The 17790-nt window shown below is 37.1% G+C and overlaps 1 protein-coding gene across 1 annotated transcript in view; it reads left to right on the top strand.

Moving 5' to 3' along the window:
• TTC29 (tetratricopeptide repeat domain 29) overlaps window positions 459-17790 on the top strand; it is a 259564-nt gene continuing 242232 nt past the window's right edge. Inside the window, exons 1-4 of the mRNA XM_005691202.2 lie at window positions 459-536; window positions 1347-1393; window positions 7753-7850; window positions 9700-9783. Coding sequence (XP_005691259.1) covers window positions 7759-7850; window positions 9700-9783 — 176 coding nt within the window. The 5' untranslated portion in view covers window positions 459-536; window positions 1347-1393; window positions 7753-7758. The remainder of the gene's footprint in view (window positions 537-1346; window positions 1394-7752; window positions 7851-9699; window positions 9784-17790) is intronic.

Below are 17790 nucleotides of genomic sequence, written 5' to 3'. Positions count from 1 at the left end.
TTGCGTGGGACATGAAAAAAATGGTTCTGAGCGCAATAGAGGCTGAGGAAGATGAGAATGAACGACTTATCCAGCTGGATAGTGGGGGTCTTGGGGTCTTGGGGTCTTTAACGCCAAGCTGAGCGTTTTTCCATCAATGTGTGGACGATAGGGCAATGTTGCAAAATATTGAGAATGCAGTGCAGTGAGGGAAATGATTCAGAGCGGCAAATTAGAGGCCTCTTGGATAAGGTGAACTAATTTCTGAGAACAGTCTAACTTGAGTCATCTGGCGGGAAAAAGCTGCCGGGTGTGGACCTCCCCAGCACTGCGCGCACTAGGCCCCGCCCCTGCAAGGCTCCGCCCCTGAGTCCGAGGAGAGTGGAAGCTGCACCAATCCAGAATCTCAGTTTAGCCTAACCCCGCCCCTTCCGTCCCGTCCCGCCCCCTTTGTATCCGTGGAGACACTCTTGCGTCCTCTCTCTGCGCCTGCTCCGCAGTGTCTGGGAACCACCGCGGGAGGAGAGGGCAGCGCCGGCGCCCAGCACCTGCCACGGGTGAGGGACACACTTCGGCGGAACAGAAAACCAGAGTTGTTCCCCAGGACCAATCCATCGAGATTCGTGGCGGACTCCAAGAAGTAGATGGGTTATTTTTCCAGGCAGTCCCTCCTCTGACCCATACAGACCTTCCTCAGTCAGTCGAGCGACAAGCTTACTAAGCCAAGGCCCTCGCCATTTATTTCCAGAAATGCATAGAAGGGGGAGCACAGAAGGGCTCTCTCCTCGCCGCCCAGTTTACCCTCTGAGGGCAGTGGAAAAAATCAATTAGTCCTGTTTAGAACTGGGTAGGAACTGAGATGCCCTCAGTTTTGGTAGATAACCAAAGTTTGAGAGATCACATTATCACTAGTCCCATTTATATAAGAATACACCGATTTTTGTTGTTGTTTAGTCCCTAAGTTGTGTCTGACTTTTGGGAAATCCCATGGACAGTGGAGCCTGGCAGGCTACAGACCATGGGGTCCCAAAAGAGTCCCAAAAGAATATATCAATAGTATTTCAGATGTATTGATATTTCATTGAATTAGTGATTAGGTTCTCCAATAGGAGCTATACTTTGTTTTATTTTATTTTATTTTTTTATGGTTTGCATCTTTAATCATTGACGTAATAAGTCAGCTGTCACAGCAGGATTCTTTTTTTTAAGTTTATATAACTACAAGTAGATACCTGGTGTTTTGTGGTACAAATAAATCTTATTACATGATTTGGAGCAGTGAGGGGAGTTAGTGAGTTAGTCTGTTGACTAATTTTTAACTTTTTTCTTCTCTCCTTTGCTATTATTCTTTGCTTCCAAATTTTCAGGCTGAAGTCTGTAAACCTGGAGAGACCTTCAGCAGTAATCTCCAAATGTAAGTCGAGTGAAACATGGCCCACTTTCAAACACTTTTCCTGCTTTAAGTGTTGATTTAACTATCAGTGCATGTCAGTTAGCGGGAAATGTGTGGTTTCTGTTTCTTTAACAACCTGTTTACCTATCATAGAATGCTAAATGTGTCCAAAAATACAAGGGATAAACATTTACTGACTTTTTATTTTATGTGATTTTTTTTTTTTTTTACTCTTTTCAGGAGCAGATTACTGACGTTTCTTCTATAGTTTTCTTTAAACTTTCATAGTAAAAGAGCTTGTGATGATAATATGAAAAGTTCCAATTCTTATTGATGATCTTGTTGATGATGGTAGAATCATATTTATTTTGAACTCTCTTGTGACACATGATACGTTTGCTTGCTGTGTGTTTATTGGTTTTCTTTCTCACATTTCAACTTTTTCCCCCAAGGTGACTGAATTCTGGAAATAGTGGTCAGCCTCAAACGTAGTTACTCCCCAGGTAGCCTGTGTCTATACAACTCTAGGCTTCCCCTTCCTTTGTGTTTCTTGATAAGGGTATCTCTGGGGATTGTGGGGGAAAGAGGGTTACTCTTTGAAGAATTTTACTTGGGGGCCAGAAACTTAAACTCACACCATGGGACACATTCAGCCTGATCCACCCCTCTCAAACCTTTCATCCTGTATTTCTCCATTCTCATTTGTCTTTGCATGTGGGGGCCAAACTTAGAGATTGTAACTGTGATACAGGAGCCAACCAGGAGATCAAAGAGTCCACCAAATCTCCTCTGAATACCAACAGTGGAATGGCTGAAGGCAACCTTTTGATCTTTGTCTCAGCTCCTGTGATGCCTAGAGTACACTGCCCGTTTTGTAGCACTGGGGGAGCTGCCTCTGGGTCCCCTAACAGACAGATTCACCCTGACCTCCTAGGGCTAGGCTCACTTGGGTACCAGCCAGGGAAGTACCTCTCATTATTCTCCCTTAGGTACCCATCCTGCGGTAGCACCCACCATGTGTGGTGTGGAGCTAGGAGGACCCTGATAAAGTGTCAGTTGTGAGGGATGATGGGTTCCATTTCTGCTTCAGGCCTAGATCAGCCACTCCCAGCGCTAGTCCCATTCCTTCTGGATGGAGCCCACTAGAAAGCAGGGAACACTCTCTAGTCTACACCAGGAAAATGATACTGTTCATATTAACAAAGAAGAAAAGGCTTTCTTCACTCAACAGGTATGATTTCAGCCTGAAATGACAGGCCCCTAAGTGTGCTTGCATTTTTTCTCACTTATTTTCCCCTTGGTTTGCTTCTATATGCTAAAATGCAGCTATTTTCTACTCTAAGAACATTCAACAGAAATAAGACTGAACTGATCAGACATAAAAGAGATGGTGATTACTTAGATAGGAAAATAATATGTTACAGGATCCTTTTACATATTTGATGTGTTTCAGATATTATGTGTGTCATAAAATTTGGTTAAACAGCTACCTATTATGTAAAACAAAATATCTTTACATAGCCATGTATGGATTGTAAAAAACAAATACCCCTTTCCCAATAGGCATAGGCTAAGGAGGATGTGGGGCTTAGAGCAGCGAAGGGAGCCCGTCACATTCCACCCTAACTTTGAGCTTAAACTTTCAACATAAAATGGTTGAGGGATATTTTTTCCAGCGCGCAGTTAATAATTTTTTTCCACTTTATCATTCAGCTCTGACCACCCCCCATTCAGAGTTGTGCCTTGAGGCTTGCCAGCAGGGCTTGCAATACTTACATTAAACTAAATTTAAGAGTAAAGGTGCTCCTGCTGCTAATGTTCTTAGATCAGAGGAGAGCAAAATGAAGGAACTGGCAGCTGAAACTTTAATGGTTGGAAACGTTGACTCAGATTAAAAAAAAAAAATCGCAGTTGATCTGCGTGACGAAGAAGACATGTTCCTCTCCACGTCTAACATGTGCATAAGATTTTATTAGATGCTTGTATTTTCTAGCAAAAATGGTCTAACCCAAGTAAACATCAGTGAGGATTAATTTTATATCACAACCTGGTAGGCCAGCTCTTGGGAGGCTTATACACGCCTTGCTGGAATACGTGAGATGGCACTGAGTTTCTGGGGTTTGGTCCCTCTGTGTGCGAGCTAAGTCGCTTAGTTGTGTCCAACTCTTTGTGACCCCGTGGACTATAGCCCACCGGGCTCCTGTGTCCATAAGATTCTCCAGGCAAGAAGGGGGTAGCCATTCCCTTCTCCAAGAGATCTTCCCAACCCAGGAATTGAACCTGCATCTCTTATGTCTCCTGCATAGACAGGTGGGTTCTTTACTACTGGCGCCACCTGGGAAATATATTTAGTCCCACTGTATACAAGTGTCTGGGTCTTCCTAGTGTTTGAAGAAATTTCAAGTACCTTTTTCTGGTTTTGAAGCTCCTTGAGAAACCCTCCAAAGGCCCCTAAGATTATGCAGAGATCACCTCTGCCCAATGCCTTTGGTAAGCATAGGGACTGTTAGAACAGTCTTCATTTGTCAGAGAAGGAATGTCCAGACTGAACCAAGCACAGGCTTCCTTTCTTTCCCTTTCCAAATCCCCCGGGGGCAGACACTGGGTTAGGAGCTGAGATGGCCCAGATTTGCTCTTATTTGCTCCATAACAGCTGAGGACTCTGCAATGTAGAGTCTTCACAGCTTCTCTGAAACAGGCTCACAAGGAGTAGGATTGGGGAGCCTTTGCCCTTTAAATCTGTCCACCAGGTCTAATTTTGCCTTAGCTTTAACTTCTCCCTATGTGTTCTATACAGTATTGTCATTTAGTAAGTTCTGTTTATCCAGTTAACTCAACAAGTTGGTATAACATCTGATCAGAAAAATACAAATTTTTATATACAAAAAAGTAACTTTCTTATGAAGTTATGGCATGCAATACATTATGTTTCTTAAATGTTTGTTTTGGAGGCGATGACTGACATTTGCTATTTAGACTGAGTGCTTTAAAACTATAACTGTATAAAAATAAGTAGACCTTATGTTTCAAGGATCATATCATACTCTAATAATCTGGGCAATGTTAGGATTCTATAGACTTCCCCAATGGCTCAGTGGTAAAGAATCACTTGCAGTGCAGGAGACACAGGAGATGCAGGTTTGATCCCTGGGTCAAGAAATCCTTTGGAGGAGGAAATGGCAGTCCACCCCAGTATTCTTGCCTGGAGAACCCCATGGACAGAGGAGACTGGCGGGCTACAGTCCAAAGGGTCACAAAAAGTCAGATGCGACTGAGCACACACACACACGCATTATATCTAAAACATGACACTTATCTCCATTAGAATTTTCTCTTTATTATGCAAATAATTATTTTCAGGCCAAGGTAATTTTTTTTTTTTTCAGAAACACTAGACTGCCTATTTCCACACTGAATTTCAAAAGGCTTTTCCTCAAATCTCATTGCTTTTCCAGCCTCCATCTTGCCATGGCTTTGTACACAGCTCTAGAGGAATAGGTTGTCTCTGCAGGCTGCAGGCAGTCCTACCTTGAGTCTGACCACATCTCTCCACCACCTCTACCTAAACCACCATCCTCTGTCATCCAGATTTCATAGCAACCTCCAGCTGGTCTCCATGTCTTTCTGCCCTCTACAGTCTAAGTCCAAAAGAGATGCCAGAGTAATCCTTTCAAAGTAGAAGTCAAACTGTGTCACTCCTGGGCTCAAACCCTCCAATCAGCATTAAAGTCCTTTAAGACCCTGTTATCATCAGAACACCACCAAATTTCTCCCTAACTTCTCTGATGTCATATTTTTCTGCTGTTATTCATCCCTGGCTACTGGTGAGCACTGGGTCCTTTTTAGTTCCCTGCTTGATTTTCAGCTATAGATTCCATCATCATCTAATCTTCTGTGTTATTTTTGCTTGTTTGTGTATTGTCTGTTTCCCCACCATACTGACCCTATAATATAGATTCTGTGAGGCTAGAGATTTTTGTCTTTTTGTTCACTGCCTCATCTTTAGCACCTAAAATAGTACCTGGCACTAAGCAGTAGCTTAATGCATATTTGTTGATTAAGGCCCAGATTGATGGTGATTTACCCTAGGTCACAGAGATAATAAATACTGGAGGAAGTGATTTAGAACCTGAAACAAGCCTTGCTTATGGGTATGTGACCCAGGATGGTAGAGGTAGAAGTGAAATGGTAGAGGTCAAAACTTGTGGAGATAGTGGTGGTAGAATCAAGAGGCTCTGGTCTTCTGAATGCCTCTCCAACAGGAGAAGGTGAGTTCTTTTGTATCTGAAAGTGCTTGTAACATGCGACAGTTTTCCACTATAAGTCCATCAACATCACGCCCACACTTCTTCCTTTTTGGAGTAAGATTTAGATAACTGGATTTTATAGATCTGCCTTCATTATGGCTCACTTACTTTCTCCATTGTGGCATATTGCACTTCCCAAAGATAGCCACAATATCTTCCATGCCACATCTTCCTCTTACAATGTGACGTCAATGCTTTCCCCTCAGTGGGTGAGTCCATTTCATTAGCCTTAAATCTAGGCAGCCTGTTTTAACAATGGAAGTCATGCTATGTGACTTCCAAAGCGAGACCCTGGGAATACAGCCTCCACTTGGCTTTTCTCTGGGTACTTGCCTTTCTAGCCCTGAGCAACCACTTAAGAAGTATGAGGCTGCCATACTAAGAGGAAGCCCGAGCCATATGAGGAGGTCACATGTATGTGTTCTGATAGATAGCCCCAGCTGAGGTCCCAGATAATAGCATTCACCACCAGATATGTGAGTGAAGACCTTATAGCTATTTCCTCTTTCCCACCACTGAGTTACCCCTAAACTTCTGAGTCTTCTCAGCAGAGGCCCCAGTAAAAATGAAGTAGGGAAAAGCTATCCCCACTGTGCCTTCTCCTAACTCCTGACCCACATAACATGAAAGGTAATACATTGATTGTTGTTTTAAGCAATCTTTTTTAAACCACTACACTTTTAAGTTGAAGTATAGTTGATTTATAATGTTTCAAGCATATAGCAAAGCGATCAGTTATATATATCTGAATATATGTATAAGGTGAAGTGAAGTTGTTGCTCAGTCGTGTTTGACTCTTAGCAACCCCGTGGACTGTAGCCTACCAGGCTCCTCTGTACATGGGATTTTCCAGGCAAGAGTACTAGAGTGGGTTGCCATTTTCTTCTCCAGGGGATCTTCCCAACCCGGGGATTGAACCTGGGCCTCCCATATTGGAGGCAGATGCTTTACCATCTGAGCCGCCAGGGAAGCCCCTGTATACATATAATATATGTAATACTCTTTTTCAAATTATTTTCCAGTATAGGTGATTACAAGATATTGAATATGGTTCCTTGTGCTACACAGTAGATTCTGTTATTTATTTTATATGTTGTAATGTGTATTTGTTAATTACAAATTTCTAATTTATTCCTCCCCCCTTTCCATTTTGGTAATCATAAGTTTGTTTACCACATCTGTGAGTCTGTTTCTATTTTGTAAATAAGGTAATTTTTATAGTTTTTTAAAAGATTCCACATATAAAGATTCCACATTCCACATATATCACATCTAAGTGATATTATATGATATTTGTCTTTGTCTGACTTCTTCACTTAGTATGATAATCTCTAGGTCCATCCATTGTTGCTGTAAATGGCATTATTTCATTCTTTTCTATGATTAATATTCCATTGTGTATGGAATATTATCTTTTTTATCCGTATCTTTTTTATCCATTCTTTGCTCAATAGGCATTTAGTTTGCTTCTACATCTTAGTCATTATAAATAGTGTTGCTGCAAACATTGGTGCATATGTTTCTTTTTGATTTAGAGTTTTCATCTTTTCCAGATATATGCCCAGCTGTCTCCTTGTTGAGAATTGTTCTTAGCATTTAGCACGTCTAAGGAAAAGCCTTTATTTGTGAGAAAGTTTTTAGAAAACAGCAAAGTATGAACAATTTTAAGTTATCGTTTGTAACAGGAGAGCAAAGCATGAGTATTTGAAATCCATAGCTGCCCTAAAAATCTTCGCTTTTTAATTGCAACCAGCTCTACTGACGAAACCCATACCAAAGCTCCTAGTTGTTTGAATCTTCAACACATTTATCAGATTTTCTCTTCTCTACTTTGTGATGGAGATGCAGACAAGTAATAAATTGGCCAAAAGGCAGATAGTAAGAAAAATAATGAGAGAAGCCACCTGCAGTATTCACTCACTGAGCTTCATGCCTGAATAACAGAGCTAAAGATCTACGTGCAGAGGCATTCTCAGCTCAGATGACTGACTAGATCTCTAATCATGTCTTAAAAGATTCTTTGAATGATTTACTGTTTAAATACTGTTTCCGTTTATTTATTTTTTTTGGCAGTCCAAAATGACTACCCTGCCCCCGCTGCCCATGACACGCCCAAAGCTTACGGCCTTGGCTAGACAGAAGCTGCCGTGCTCACCAAGAACAATTCCAAGGTATGTGACCCTGGCTTTCTTTTTTTTTCCCTACAGAAGAAATTTCTTGCAGTAAGAAATGTCAGTAACATATCTCAGCAATAAAAATTGTTTAAAGACAAAAGTACATTTTTATATTCAGAATGTTCAAATTTGCTGTTTCAGAAAGATTAATAAATCTTATTCAAAGATTAAGATTATATTTATTTAGCAGGCAAGTGCTCATTTGGTCATTTTATTTCCTCCTGCCATTATATTGTGGTTCCTGCAAAGCTTTGGAAATACATTTCCTTTTTAAAATATGTGTGGAAAAATTGAAAGCAGAAGCTGTAGGCGTGAAAGTTGTATGGCATCTAAACCACAAGACCTCGATCCTGATTTCTGTTTTGGAGGAAGGAAGACACAGTCTTACTCTGAGGGTAAACTAGTAGTCATGATTTAGTGCCTGAAATGATCCTAGAGCTTGAAAATACATCAAAACTCCCCTGCCTGTGAATGGCTGCTGAATTCAGGGAGTTTTCATCTTGGGCCGAAAACCTGCAGGGCAGGAACTTGATGTTTTTGATTGTAATTATGCATATTAACTAAGACTGTGTTACTTAGAAGTTTCCACGTCTAGTTTTATTGATTTTTAATTATGCACATATTATTTATCAACATAAATAATTTGCATATGTAGGTTTGATTATCTTTTTATGCATGCCTTTCAATTCCTACAAGGCATAATGATCAAAGTATTATGAGACTGCTTTGTTCGAAGAAGCACCATACCTCATTTTTGGTATTTCTGGCAGAGACCAAAGCTCCTGGACCAAAATAAATACGTTCAGCTAAACTGGCACCAAAGTTCTTTTGTAATAGAAATGAAATTTGTAGAAACTGTAAAATAGAATTGCAGAAAATTATGTTTACTTTCAAATCATTTGAAAAGCGACATTTTTGATAGAGGCATAGCTTCAGTGTATACATTCTTATTTTCCATCTTCCTTTTGGACAATGTGAAATATTTGCAAAATCTGAAAAAGCTAGCTGCTTCTTCCTGTCATTTTGTAATAACTGAGTTTACATTTTCTTTTCAACATGAGCAAAAACACAACTCAGTGTCACATCCCTAGGATAAGACAGATTTTAAAGAAAAAAATTATGAATTCTTTTTATTAAAGAAAAACATTATCATAACCATTTAAGTAAAATTTTTTAATCAACATTCTCCATTAGTTTCTGAATAAAAAGAGATACTTGTATATCCTGTACTTCAGTTGCCATGATATGTTAATAGTCTGCTTATTCTTAAAGGTACAAGGGGTATGAAGAATGAATATATTACATGTGTAATGTATTTCTCATTAAAGTCTTCTTAAAATCACTTTCAGCTTGAACTTTTAATAGTAATTTGAGTTTTATGTGTGATTTTTTAAAAACTATTCGAACAGAATGTTAGAGCAAAATTCTATGTTTTCAACGAATAAATTAAACACATTTGTATCAAATAGGGGTGTTTTAGTTCACGATACTGTGCTGAAAACAATCTGACTTCTGTAGCTGGAAGGTTGTGAGAGAACATAAGTAAAATGGACAATCTTAAAAGTTTTGAGGAGAAAACCCCATTTATTTAAGAATGTAGACTATTTTAGTATGTTGGTGTTTTATTTGTTTAATACTGAGTTCAGTATTCTTCCCTTTCTCCATTCAAGAAAGTTAAAAATTTGAAATTATCAATGAAGAGCCTAACACTGTAGCTCTTGCAGAACATTTATTATCTAAGATATTATACCCTGAATATTCCTGTTCTCCTGGCAGCATTTTATATGTTTCGTAGCTTTTCACCTCGATAAGGCAGTTCTTTATTATTTCTTTCTATTTCATTTAGGTCTGAACTGATCAAAGAAAAAGATGACATAGATCATTATCTGGAGGTGAATTTCAAAGGATTGTCAAAAGAGGAGGTTGCTGCGTAAGTATATACCTCTTAAAGGTACTTTAATATAAAGTTTGTTTTTTTGTCTTGATTCTTTGTTGAAATTTCAATTTTCCTGTGCAGTTCATTTTTTTCACTGGAACATGACATTTAAAAATTAAAGCTCATATTAAATAGTGATAAGTCACATCTATTGATCTTATACATATCAAAGTCTTTAATTTTATGACTTCCAAAATTCTCATATTTACTAAGATATTATACTATCGTATTTGCAATATTTTAGTTAAGTCGGTGTCATTGATTGCTTAATAGCTTCCATTTTAGGGTATATTGCCTCCATGGGGGAAAAATGCTTTATTAAGAGAAAGAGTTGTGTTATCTTTTTTCCTGGTGATTAAAAAGAAATCCCTGACTAATGTATATTTTCTCTCCCATCAAAAACTTATAAAAAGAAGTAATGGATCATAGTTTATTGGTTAATTTAAAAATAATTCCATGTATTTTTTTAATAATGTAAACTTTGCCATTTTACTGCTAGTTAGAACCTAATATGTGGTCTGAGTAAAAATAGTATAAAAATCCATGTAAGTTAGTGAGAAATAAATAGAAACCTAGAATAATAGCTAAACAGGTTTAATATTTCTTACCTATAGATGTGTTGACTCTGTTATTATCAGACTTTTAGATGTAAGTATTGACAAATAGAAATCTTATATATGTACATGCATCTTATGGAATTTATTAGATGGCTAAAATGTTAAAATATTTTATAAAACAAATGCTTTTAAAAGAGTTTTTCTATGTATATTATCTAGATGGGATATGGGATTCCATTGAAGAGGTATTCCTATTGGTTTTGGTGTAGGTTTTCATGCAGTTTAAAATTCGAAGTCTCTTGATACATTTCATTAGATAATTGTCAGTGTGCATATAGCATGGAAAAATGGAATAGTTCATTCTATCCATATTTTATAGAGTGACAAAAGTTACAGTAAATATAATCACTGTCTTCCTTGGAGTTCTATTGACTGCCAAGTGTAATATCTGGGACCTTTGGTTTTTAAATGCTATTCTAGTTGCTAATTCATTAACTTTCCATGGTAACCTGTTGGATAAAATTAAAGGTCAATATAGTCTGATGGTGTGATTCTTTCTTAAAATAAAAATATATGTGAGTGATATTTTCATTTTGATTTAAATATGGGATATCTAAAAAAATAAATATAATGACTAACTATTAAGAATTAAGAATTAAATTTGGAGTTAAACTTAGGCTTCACTTATTTAACAAACTAGACACCTTTATACTTAAAATTTGCTTTCAGTCTGCACTGAAGAAAACATTATTCTTAAACAGTCCAGAATAGGCTGTACTGATGAGTGTTCTCTTACAAATATTTTTTTCACTAAAGAAGTGAAAGTGAAATTGTTAGTTACTTAGTCATGTCCAACTGTGTAACCCCATGGACTGCAGCCTGCCAGGCTCCTCTGTCCATGGGATTTAGCAGGCAAGAATACTGGAGTGGATAGCCATTCTCTTCTCCAGGGGATCTTCCAGACCCAGGGATTGAACCTGGGTCTCCTGCCTTGCAGATAGATTCTTTACTTTACACAAAACAAGTAGCACTGGGTAGTTGTCAGTCTTTAACATTGAATTCTACTTAAACCTACCTACACTTGAATACTTTTTTAGATCAGAGCTCTTCCCTAAGATAGTGGGTACAAATCTTAGTAGGAAGTTTTTGTACTTGACTCACTATTATGCTTCTGACTGATACACATTTTAAACCTTGCCCTAAACAAACTAATTGAATAGCATGTAAAGGACAAAATTGATTTCAGCATCTCCCAGCAATACCCAACAGATGCCATGAGGAGTTATGCATATTCCAAGCAATTTCTGCATACAACTTTTAATCAGCCATTCTGCTCTAAAAAGATGAAAGATAAATGCAGGAAGCATTTATTAAGTGCCTACTTTATATCTAATACTAGGATTTTCACAGAGCGAGAAACAGTGTTATTTTACTGTAAAATATTTGGTCTCATCTTTATCTTTATTTGAGATAGTACAAGTAGGGAATAAATATGCAATGAATGAATCCTGATTATACTGTGAGATGTAGCCTAGAGGTCTGGAGAAAAATCAGAGAAAACTAAGATGTTGGATAAAGCTTGTCAAAGAAGACATATTCCAAGTTTGGCTCCTTATCTGTTAGCATTGTATAATGAACAAACTGGTGAGTCACAGGTCCTCACTATACAAGGACATAATGGGGAGAAATGGATGAATCAGATTTTCAGTCAAGCAAAGCAATATCTAAGATATATCCTCAAATGCCTCTCTAGACTGCCTTATTCCCTAAGATAATAATAGAAATGTATACTTAGATAATTCATGTCCATTAGCTTTGATGTCCTGTAATGTGGATGTGTTCTTTGTCTAGTCCCAGAATAACCCTTCACTGTCTACTCGAAAATTTACCAAACTATTGGTACTAATACATAAACTCACACTCCATGTCCCTCCTATTGCAATGGGTTGGAAAGTTCCTGTTCTTGTCTAAGGATTATGTCTCCACTTGTACTGCAGGTGCCATCCCCTCTTACTTGTTCCAAGACTTTCTCCAGCCATTAAACATATTTAATTGCTACATCATCAATTTCTTTTTTTGCACTGATTCAGTTTCATCAGCATTCATATCTACTCGAGTATTTACCTTGACTTCTTATCCTCTTCCAGATTCTACCCCATTTTTCTCTACCCTTCACAGTAGCTGAAAGCACTATTTCCATATTTCTATATCCTGTTCTGAGACCAGCTGAGATTGACTCTGAATAGATTTCCAGACCCAGAACTCACTGAAATCTGTTTATTGTGATCAGTATTCTCCTTTTAAATCACACCTAATGGTCATGTGTCTGTCCTTATCTTTCTTGATGTCTGCACATTATTTGATAGAGTTGAGTTCGTTCTCTTTGAACATTCTGTGCTTGTATCTTCCATGATGCCATGTTCTGTGGTTTTCCTCCAGACTGTTTGACCACAGGCAGAGCTCAATAGCTAAATGATAAATGAATAAATAGGTGAAGAATAACTGTTGGATTACTAACACCATGAAATCCGTATTGTGCTATGATATTCTTTGATTACAGCATTTTTAGTTCAGTATTGTAGGTAGCTGGTTCACTGTTGTATTGAGGAAGTTTAATTCCTCAAAAGTGTATTATGTTTACAAGTAAGAGTATAACATTTAAATGGATAGTTGAGCAGGACAGGCTAAAGTAGTTGTTACTGGAATGGCCAAACCTAGTTGATGGGGAATCATTTTACTTTGGATTGAGTAAAATGGTTCAAAGGCAAAGAGCTTCTGAGTTTTTTATCATCTACATTTACAGAAGGAATCCTAGTGTAGTGTTCTGTACTTCTTAAGTGGCCAGATTATTGCTGTGCCTAATAATGACATTTTGATTTTCTTAAATAAGTGGTTGAATAGTTCATTGATAGTATTTGACTGATCTTTAACAACTAAAGAAGATCATGGTGCATTTCTGTACTTTGTGCTTTTTTATTCTGTGTTATATTATCAGAGTGCATTATTTAAGTGATACTTAAAGTACCACTTATTATTATAATTGCTTTGAGTAGCTAAATAATAAAAGTGTCATTTATAGATTCAAATAAAATTTTCTTGGGGGCAGTTTTTACAGCTTTAGCTATGTATATGAGGATACAAATAAGCAAAATTATCAAGGGACAAAGAATGTTAATCTGCTCAATATTATTTTCTGCTTCAGATATCAAATTCTATTACACAGAAGAATAGATTTAATTCAAAATTGTGTGCATCTCTAAAATATTTTCTTCTTTGAGAATATCTTCCAGCATCACCAGTTGGTGTTTACTGAGTGTCACTTGGTCAACACAACCTTTCTATCCTGCCTTTGAATTGTACCTTACTTACTCAGTTAAGGTCATGGAGAAGGGAAAGGCTACCCACTCCAGTATTCTGGCCTGGAGAATTCCATGGACTGTATAGTCTATTGGGTCACAAAGAGTCAGACATGACTGAGTGACTCTACTCAGTTAAGGTAAATTAGTATTTTGTCAGTCTTAGGTTTTCATCTTGAAAATATTTCAAAATTGTCTTCCGAAAGTGCTTTTATAAATGACAGACATACTTGTTATGGGGCTTCCCATGTGCCTCAGATAGTAAAGAATCTGACTGTAATGCAAGAGACCAGGGTCCAACCCCTGGGTTGGGAGGATCCCCTGGAGAAGGAAATGGCTACTCACTCCAGTATCCTTGCCTGGAAGATCCCATGGACAGAGGAGCCATGGGATTGCAGAGTTGGATATGACTGAGTGACTGAAACTTTCACTTTTATCCTTGTTGTGAGCAAATTTAGCATTTGGCTTTGCCATATAGTCAGGCTCTTAGAATATCTATAGCAAGGTGAAGGTGTTTATTCAGAATATAATATTTCGACATAACATTAGGGGGATTTAGGCCCTTTAGGTGAACTCTTCCTCTGCTTCATTCATCTTGTTTACTTTTAAATAATTTTGTGATATTTTGTTTTTTCTTCAAAACACTTTGCTCCTCTTTAAAGTGATAAATTCATACAGAGTTTTGACAGTTAAACTTTCTGAAGATGCCAGTTGCTAAATAAATGGCTACATGACTAGCGTGTAGGAATAGGCAGAAGAGAGAAGGAAAGGACAATGACCCACTTTCCTTCTCAGACGCAAATCAGACTTTAATATTTTCTTCCTTGAATACTCATGGCTGATTCATGTTGTTGTAAGGCAGAAACCAGCATGACACTGTAAAACAGTTGTCCTCTAATTAAAAACAAAATTTCAAAACAAAGATCTTCTTGATTTAAGAAAAAGAGACAGGATTTTGGTGTTCTTAAGTGGAGAGACAATTAATCCTTACTTTCTCCTGAATATAAACAAAATAAGCAATAGCAGAGAACACAGATGGGAATGGAAGAGAGATGCCACTCCTTTTTATTTGTATTTATTTACTTATTTACAATCTGGTGCTATTTTCCACAGCAGATCCCTAAGATGTGAAACTAGGAAAGAAAAGAATTTTTGACTATAATTTTTTGAAAAAAAATATTGACATCAATAAAGTTTATAGTTTGGGAATTTAAAAAAATGCAGAGGAAAGGATCTTTTAAAAATTGTTTGCTGGATACAAAAGGGATCTCAAGTTTACACCAAAACCAAATCTAAGTAAATAAAAAGGAAAGATTTTAAATGTCAATAAAACAGAGAAATGTCAATTTCTTAGGCATTTATATCTTTATGTCCTTTAAAAGTTTGCTTTAAAATGTTAATTTTCACATATGGTATTTAAGCTTAACAGCTTTAAGTAGACTTAAAAAAGCTTTATAAGAGAAAAGCATACGAATCATAGGAATCATGACATTAAAATTCTAGCTATTAGAGATTTCTTCTTCAGCTGGAAATTTGGCTTTGCTACTTAAAACCTGTGGAATTTGTTGCGGGTCACCTGACTTCACTAATCTTTGATTTCCAAAACTACTGGGAGACTGTAATAATAAAAGAAAATTCTTATGAGAGTTAAAAAGAGAATCTGTATATGAAACACAGTTTCACTTTCTTTAACTGCCGTTGATCATTTTTCTTTGGCTTTTAAAACATTCATTAATGTAAATGAACTAGATACTTGGCACTGACATTAAGTGTAGATTTAGGTAGCAATATTAATTTATCTTTTTTCTTTAAATATTTATAGTTACATATTTTATTTTGTACCAGGTATCGTTTTTAGTAAGAGATACATTTCAAACTCAGTAGTGCTAACCAAGTAGGGGAAATGTTTTTAATTTCAACTTACAGTAAACTTTTCAGAAATTTTTTATGCTGTACTAAACAACATAATTTGCATAGCTTCCTAAGCTGTGCAGTTTTCTAAAATGTCTATAAACTGCTTAAACTTATTGTTACCATGATAAGGTTGCTTTGAATTTAAACCTACTGTTTCAGAAATGTGTAGAATATAGTCAAAGGATGTAACTCTTCCTACAATAGCTCATAAACCTGGACGTGCATAATGGCACTGTATTTAGAAATCATTTGGGAGATTTAGTAATGCAGAACAAAGTGATAAAAGGGGATAAGCACCCAGGTACCACAGAGGTTGAGTCAGTTGAAATTCAAAGTGGGGTCAACAGACCCAGGCACATCATATGTAATTTACGAAGCCAGATGATTTTGCTATGTGAGCTTTGTCTCTGATGTTGTGTTCTGTCCGTATTAAGAAAAACTTGCATGGGAATATCCAAAACTAATTTGACTCTGTTCCATTCTCTGTTATGTTCATCTTGCTTCAGTTCTATAAAAATCATCCCCCTGACTCATATCCGTACCCTGTTCTGTTTTCTGTGTTGGAAAATGGAGATGTTGTAATAAACAGTGTCATCTTCTCAGTGCTTAAAGTAAAACCAGGCTATGGACCCACAAATGCTTGTATGCTTTCCTAGGGCTTGCAGAGTCCTCAGGGTTCTTCCATGTTGTAATATTTGTAACAATTTCCTTCCTTTTTAAGGCTGAATAGTATTCCACTGTATGTTTAGACCATATTTTGGCTATCCATTCATCTGTCAAAGGCACTTGGCTTGCTTCAGTGTTTTTCCTATTATGAATAAGGTTAATGTGAACATGCGTGGACAAATATCTCTTTAAGACCCTGTTCTCAATTCTTCTGTGTATATACTCAGATGTAGAATTGCTAAATAATTTTGGTAACTCTATTTTAAATTTTTTGAGAACCACCATGCTGCCACGACACCACAATGGCTATGAAATTTTTCATTCTCAACAACAATGCACTGTGCTTTCTCACCAACAGTGCGCAATGTTTATGTCTTCCAATAACATAAACAGATCATTTTGTTATAGAAAGACTTTATTTTTTAGAGTTTTTGATTCACAGCAAAACCAAGGGGAAGTTTCCCAGATACCCCTTGCTCCCACACATATTAATACATTGTTTTTTAATGCTGTATCCTAAATTATGTACAAAACAAAATGTGGAGTTATATATCAAAGTTACAATAATACTAACTCTTAGAATAATTATTTGTATAAGTTCATTAGTCTCTTAAATTATGTAAAAAACAGAATGTGAAGTTACCAACTATTATTAATATTACAAAAATACTAACATATAATTGACCATGTGTCTATCTTTACTGAGACCTTTATTTCTTTATGTGGTTTCACATTACAGTCTATTGTCCTTTTATTTCAGTCTGCAGGACTGCTTTTAGCATTTCTTGAAGGGCAGGTCCAAGGAAAATAAAGTTCCTCAGTTTTGGTTTATCTGGGAACATCCTTAATTTCTCCCTCACTTGAGAAGTACAGTTAGGCCAGGTGTAGAATTATTGGTTGACAATTGTTTTCTTTTAGCATTTTTGACATTTTAGACCCTGCTTCCTGGCTTCCAAAGTTCCTAGTGAGAAATCTGCTTAAAAACTTATTGATGATCCTGTATATCTAATGAGTTGCTCCTCTGCTGCCCCTTTAGAGATCCACACTTTGCCTCTGGGAGTGTGATGGTAATGTGTTTCAGTGTGGATCTCTTTGAATTTTCCCACATAGAGTTTACTGAACTTTTCAACTATTTGTATTCATGACATTTATCGAACTTGGGAAATTTTTATCATTTTTCTGAAACAAATCTATCTACCCACCCTCTGTCCTCTTCTAGGACGCCCACAATGCATTGTTGTTGTTCAGACACTTAGTCATTCCAGGCCTCCCTGTTCTTTACCATCACCCTGAGTTTGCTCAAATTCATGTCCATAGAGATGATGATGCCATCCAACCATCTTATCCTCTATCATCCCATTCTCCTCCTGCCCTCAATCTTTCCCAGCATCAGGGTCTTTTCCATTGAGTCAGCTCTACACATCAGGTGACCAAAGTATTGGAACTTCAGCTTCAGCATCAGTCCTTCCAATGAATATTCAGGGTGGATTTCCTTTAGGGTTGACTAG

The sequence above is a fragment of the Capra hircus genome, chromosome 17, assembly GCF_001704415.2.
Source record: "Capra hircus breed San Clemente chromosome 17, ASM170441v1, whole genome shotgun sequence".
NCBI classification, from domain to species: Eukaryota; Metazoa; Chordata; class Mammalia; order Artiodactyla; family Bovidae; genus Capra; species Capra hircus.
The sequence above is the reverse complement of the archived record's forward strand: the minus strand, read 5'-3'. Positions and strand labels throughout refer to the sequence as shown.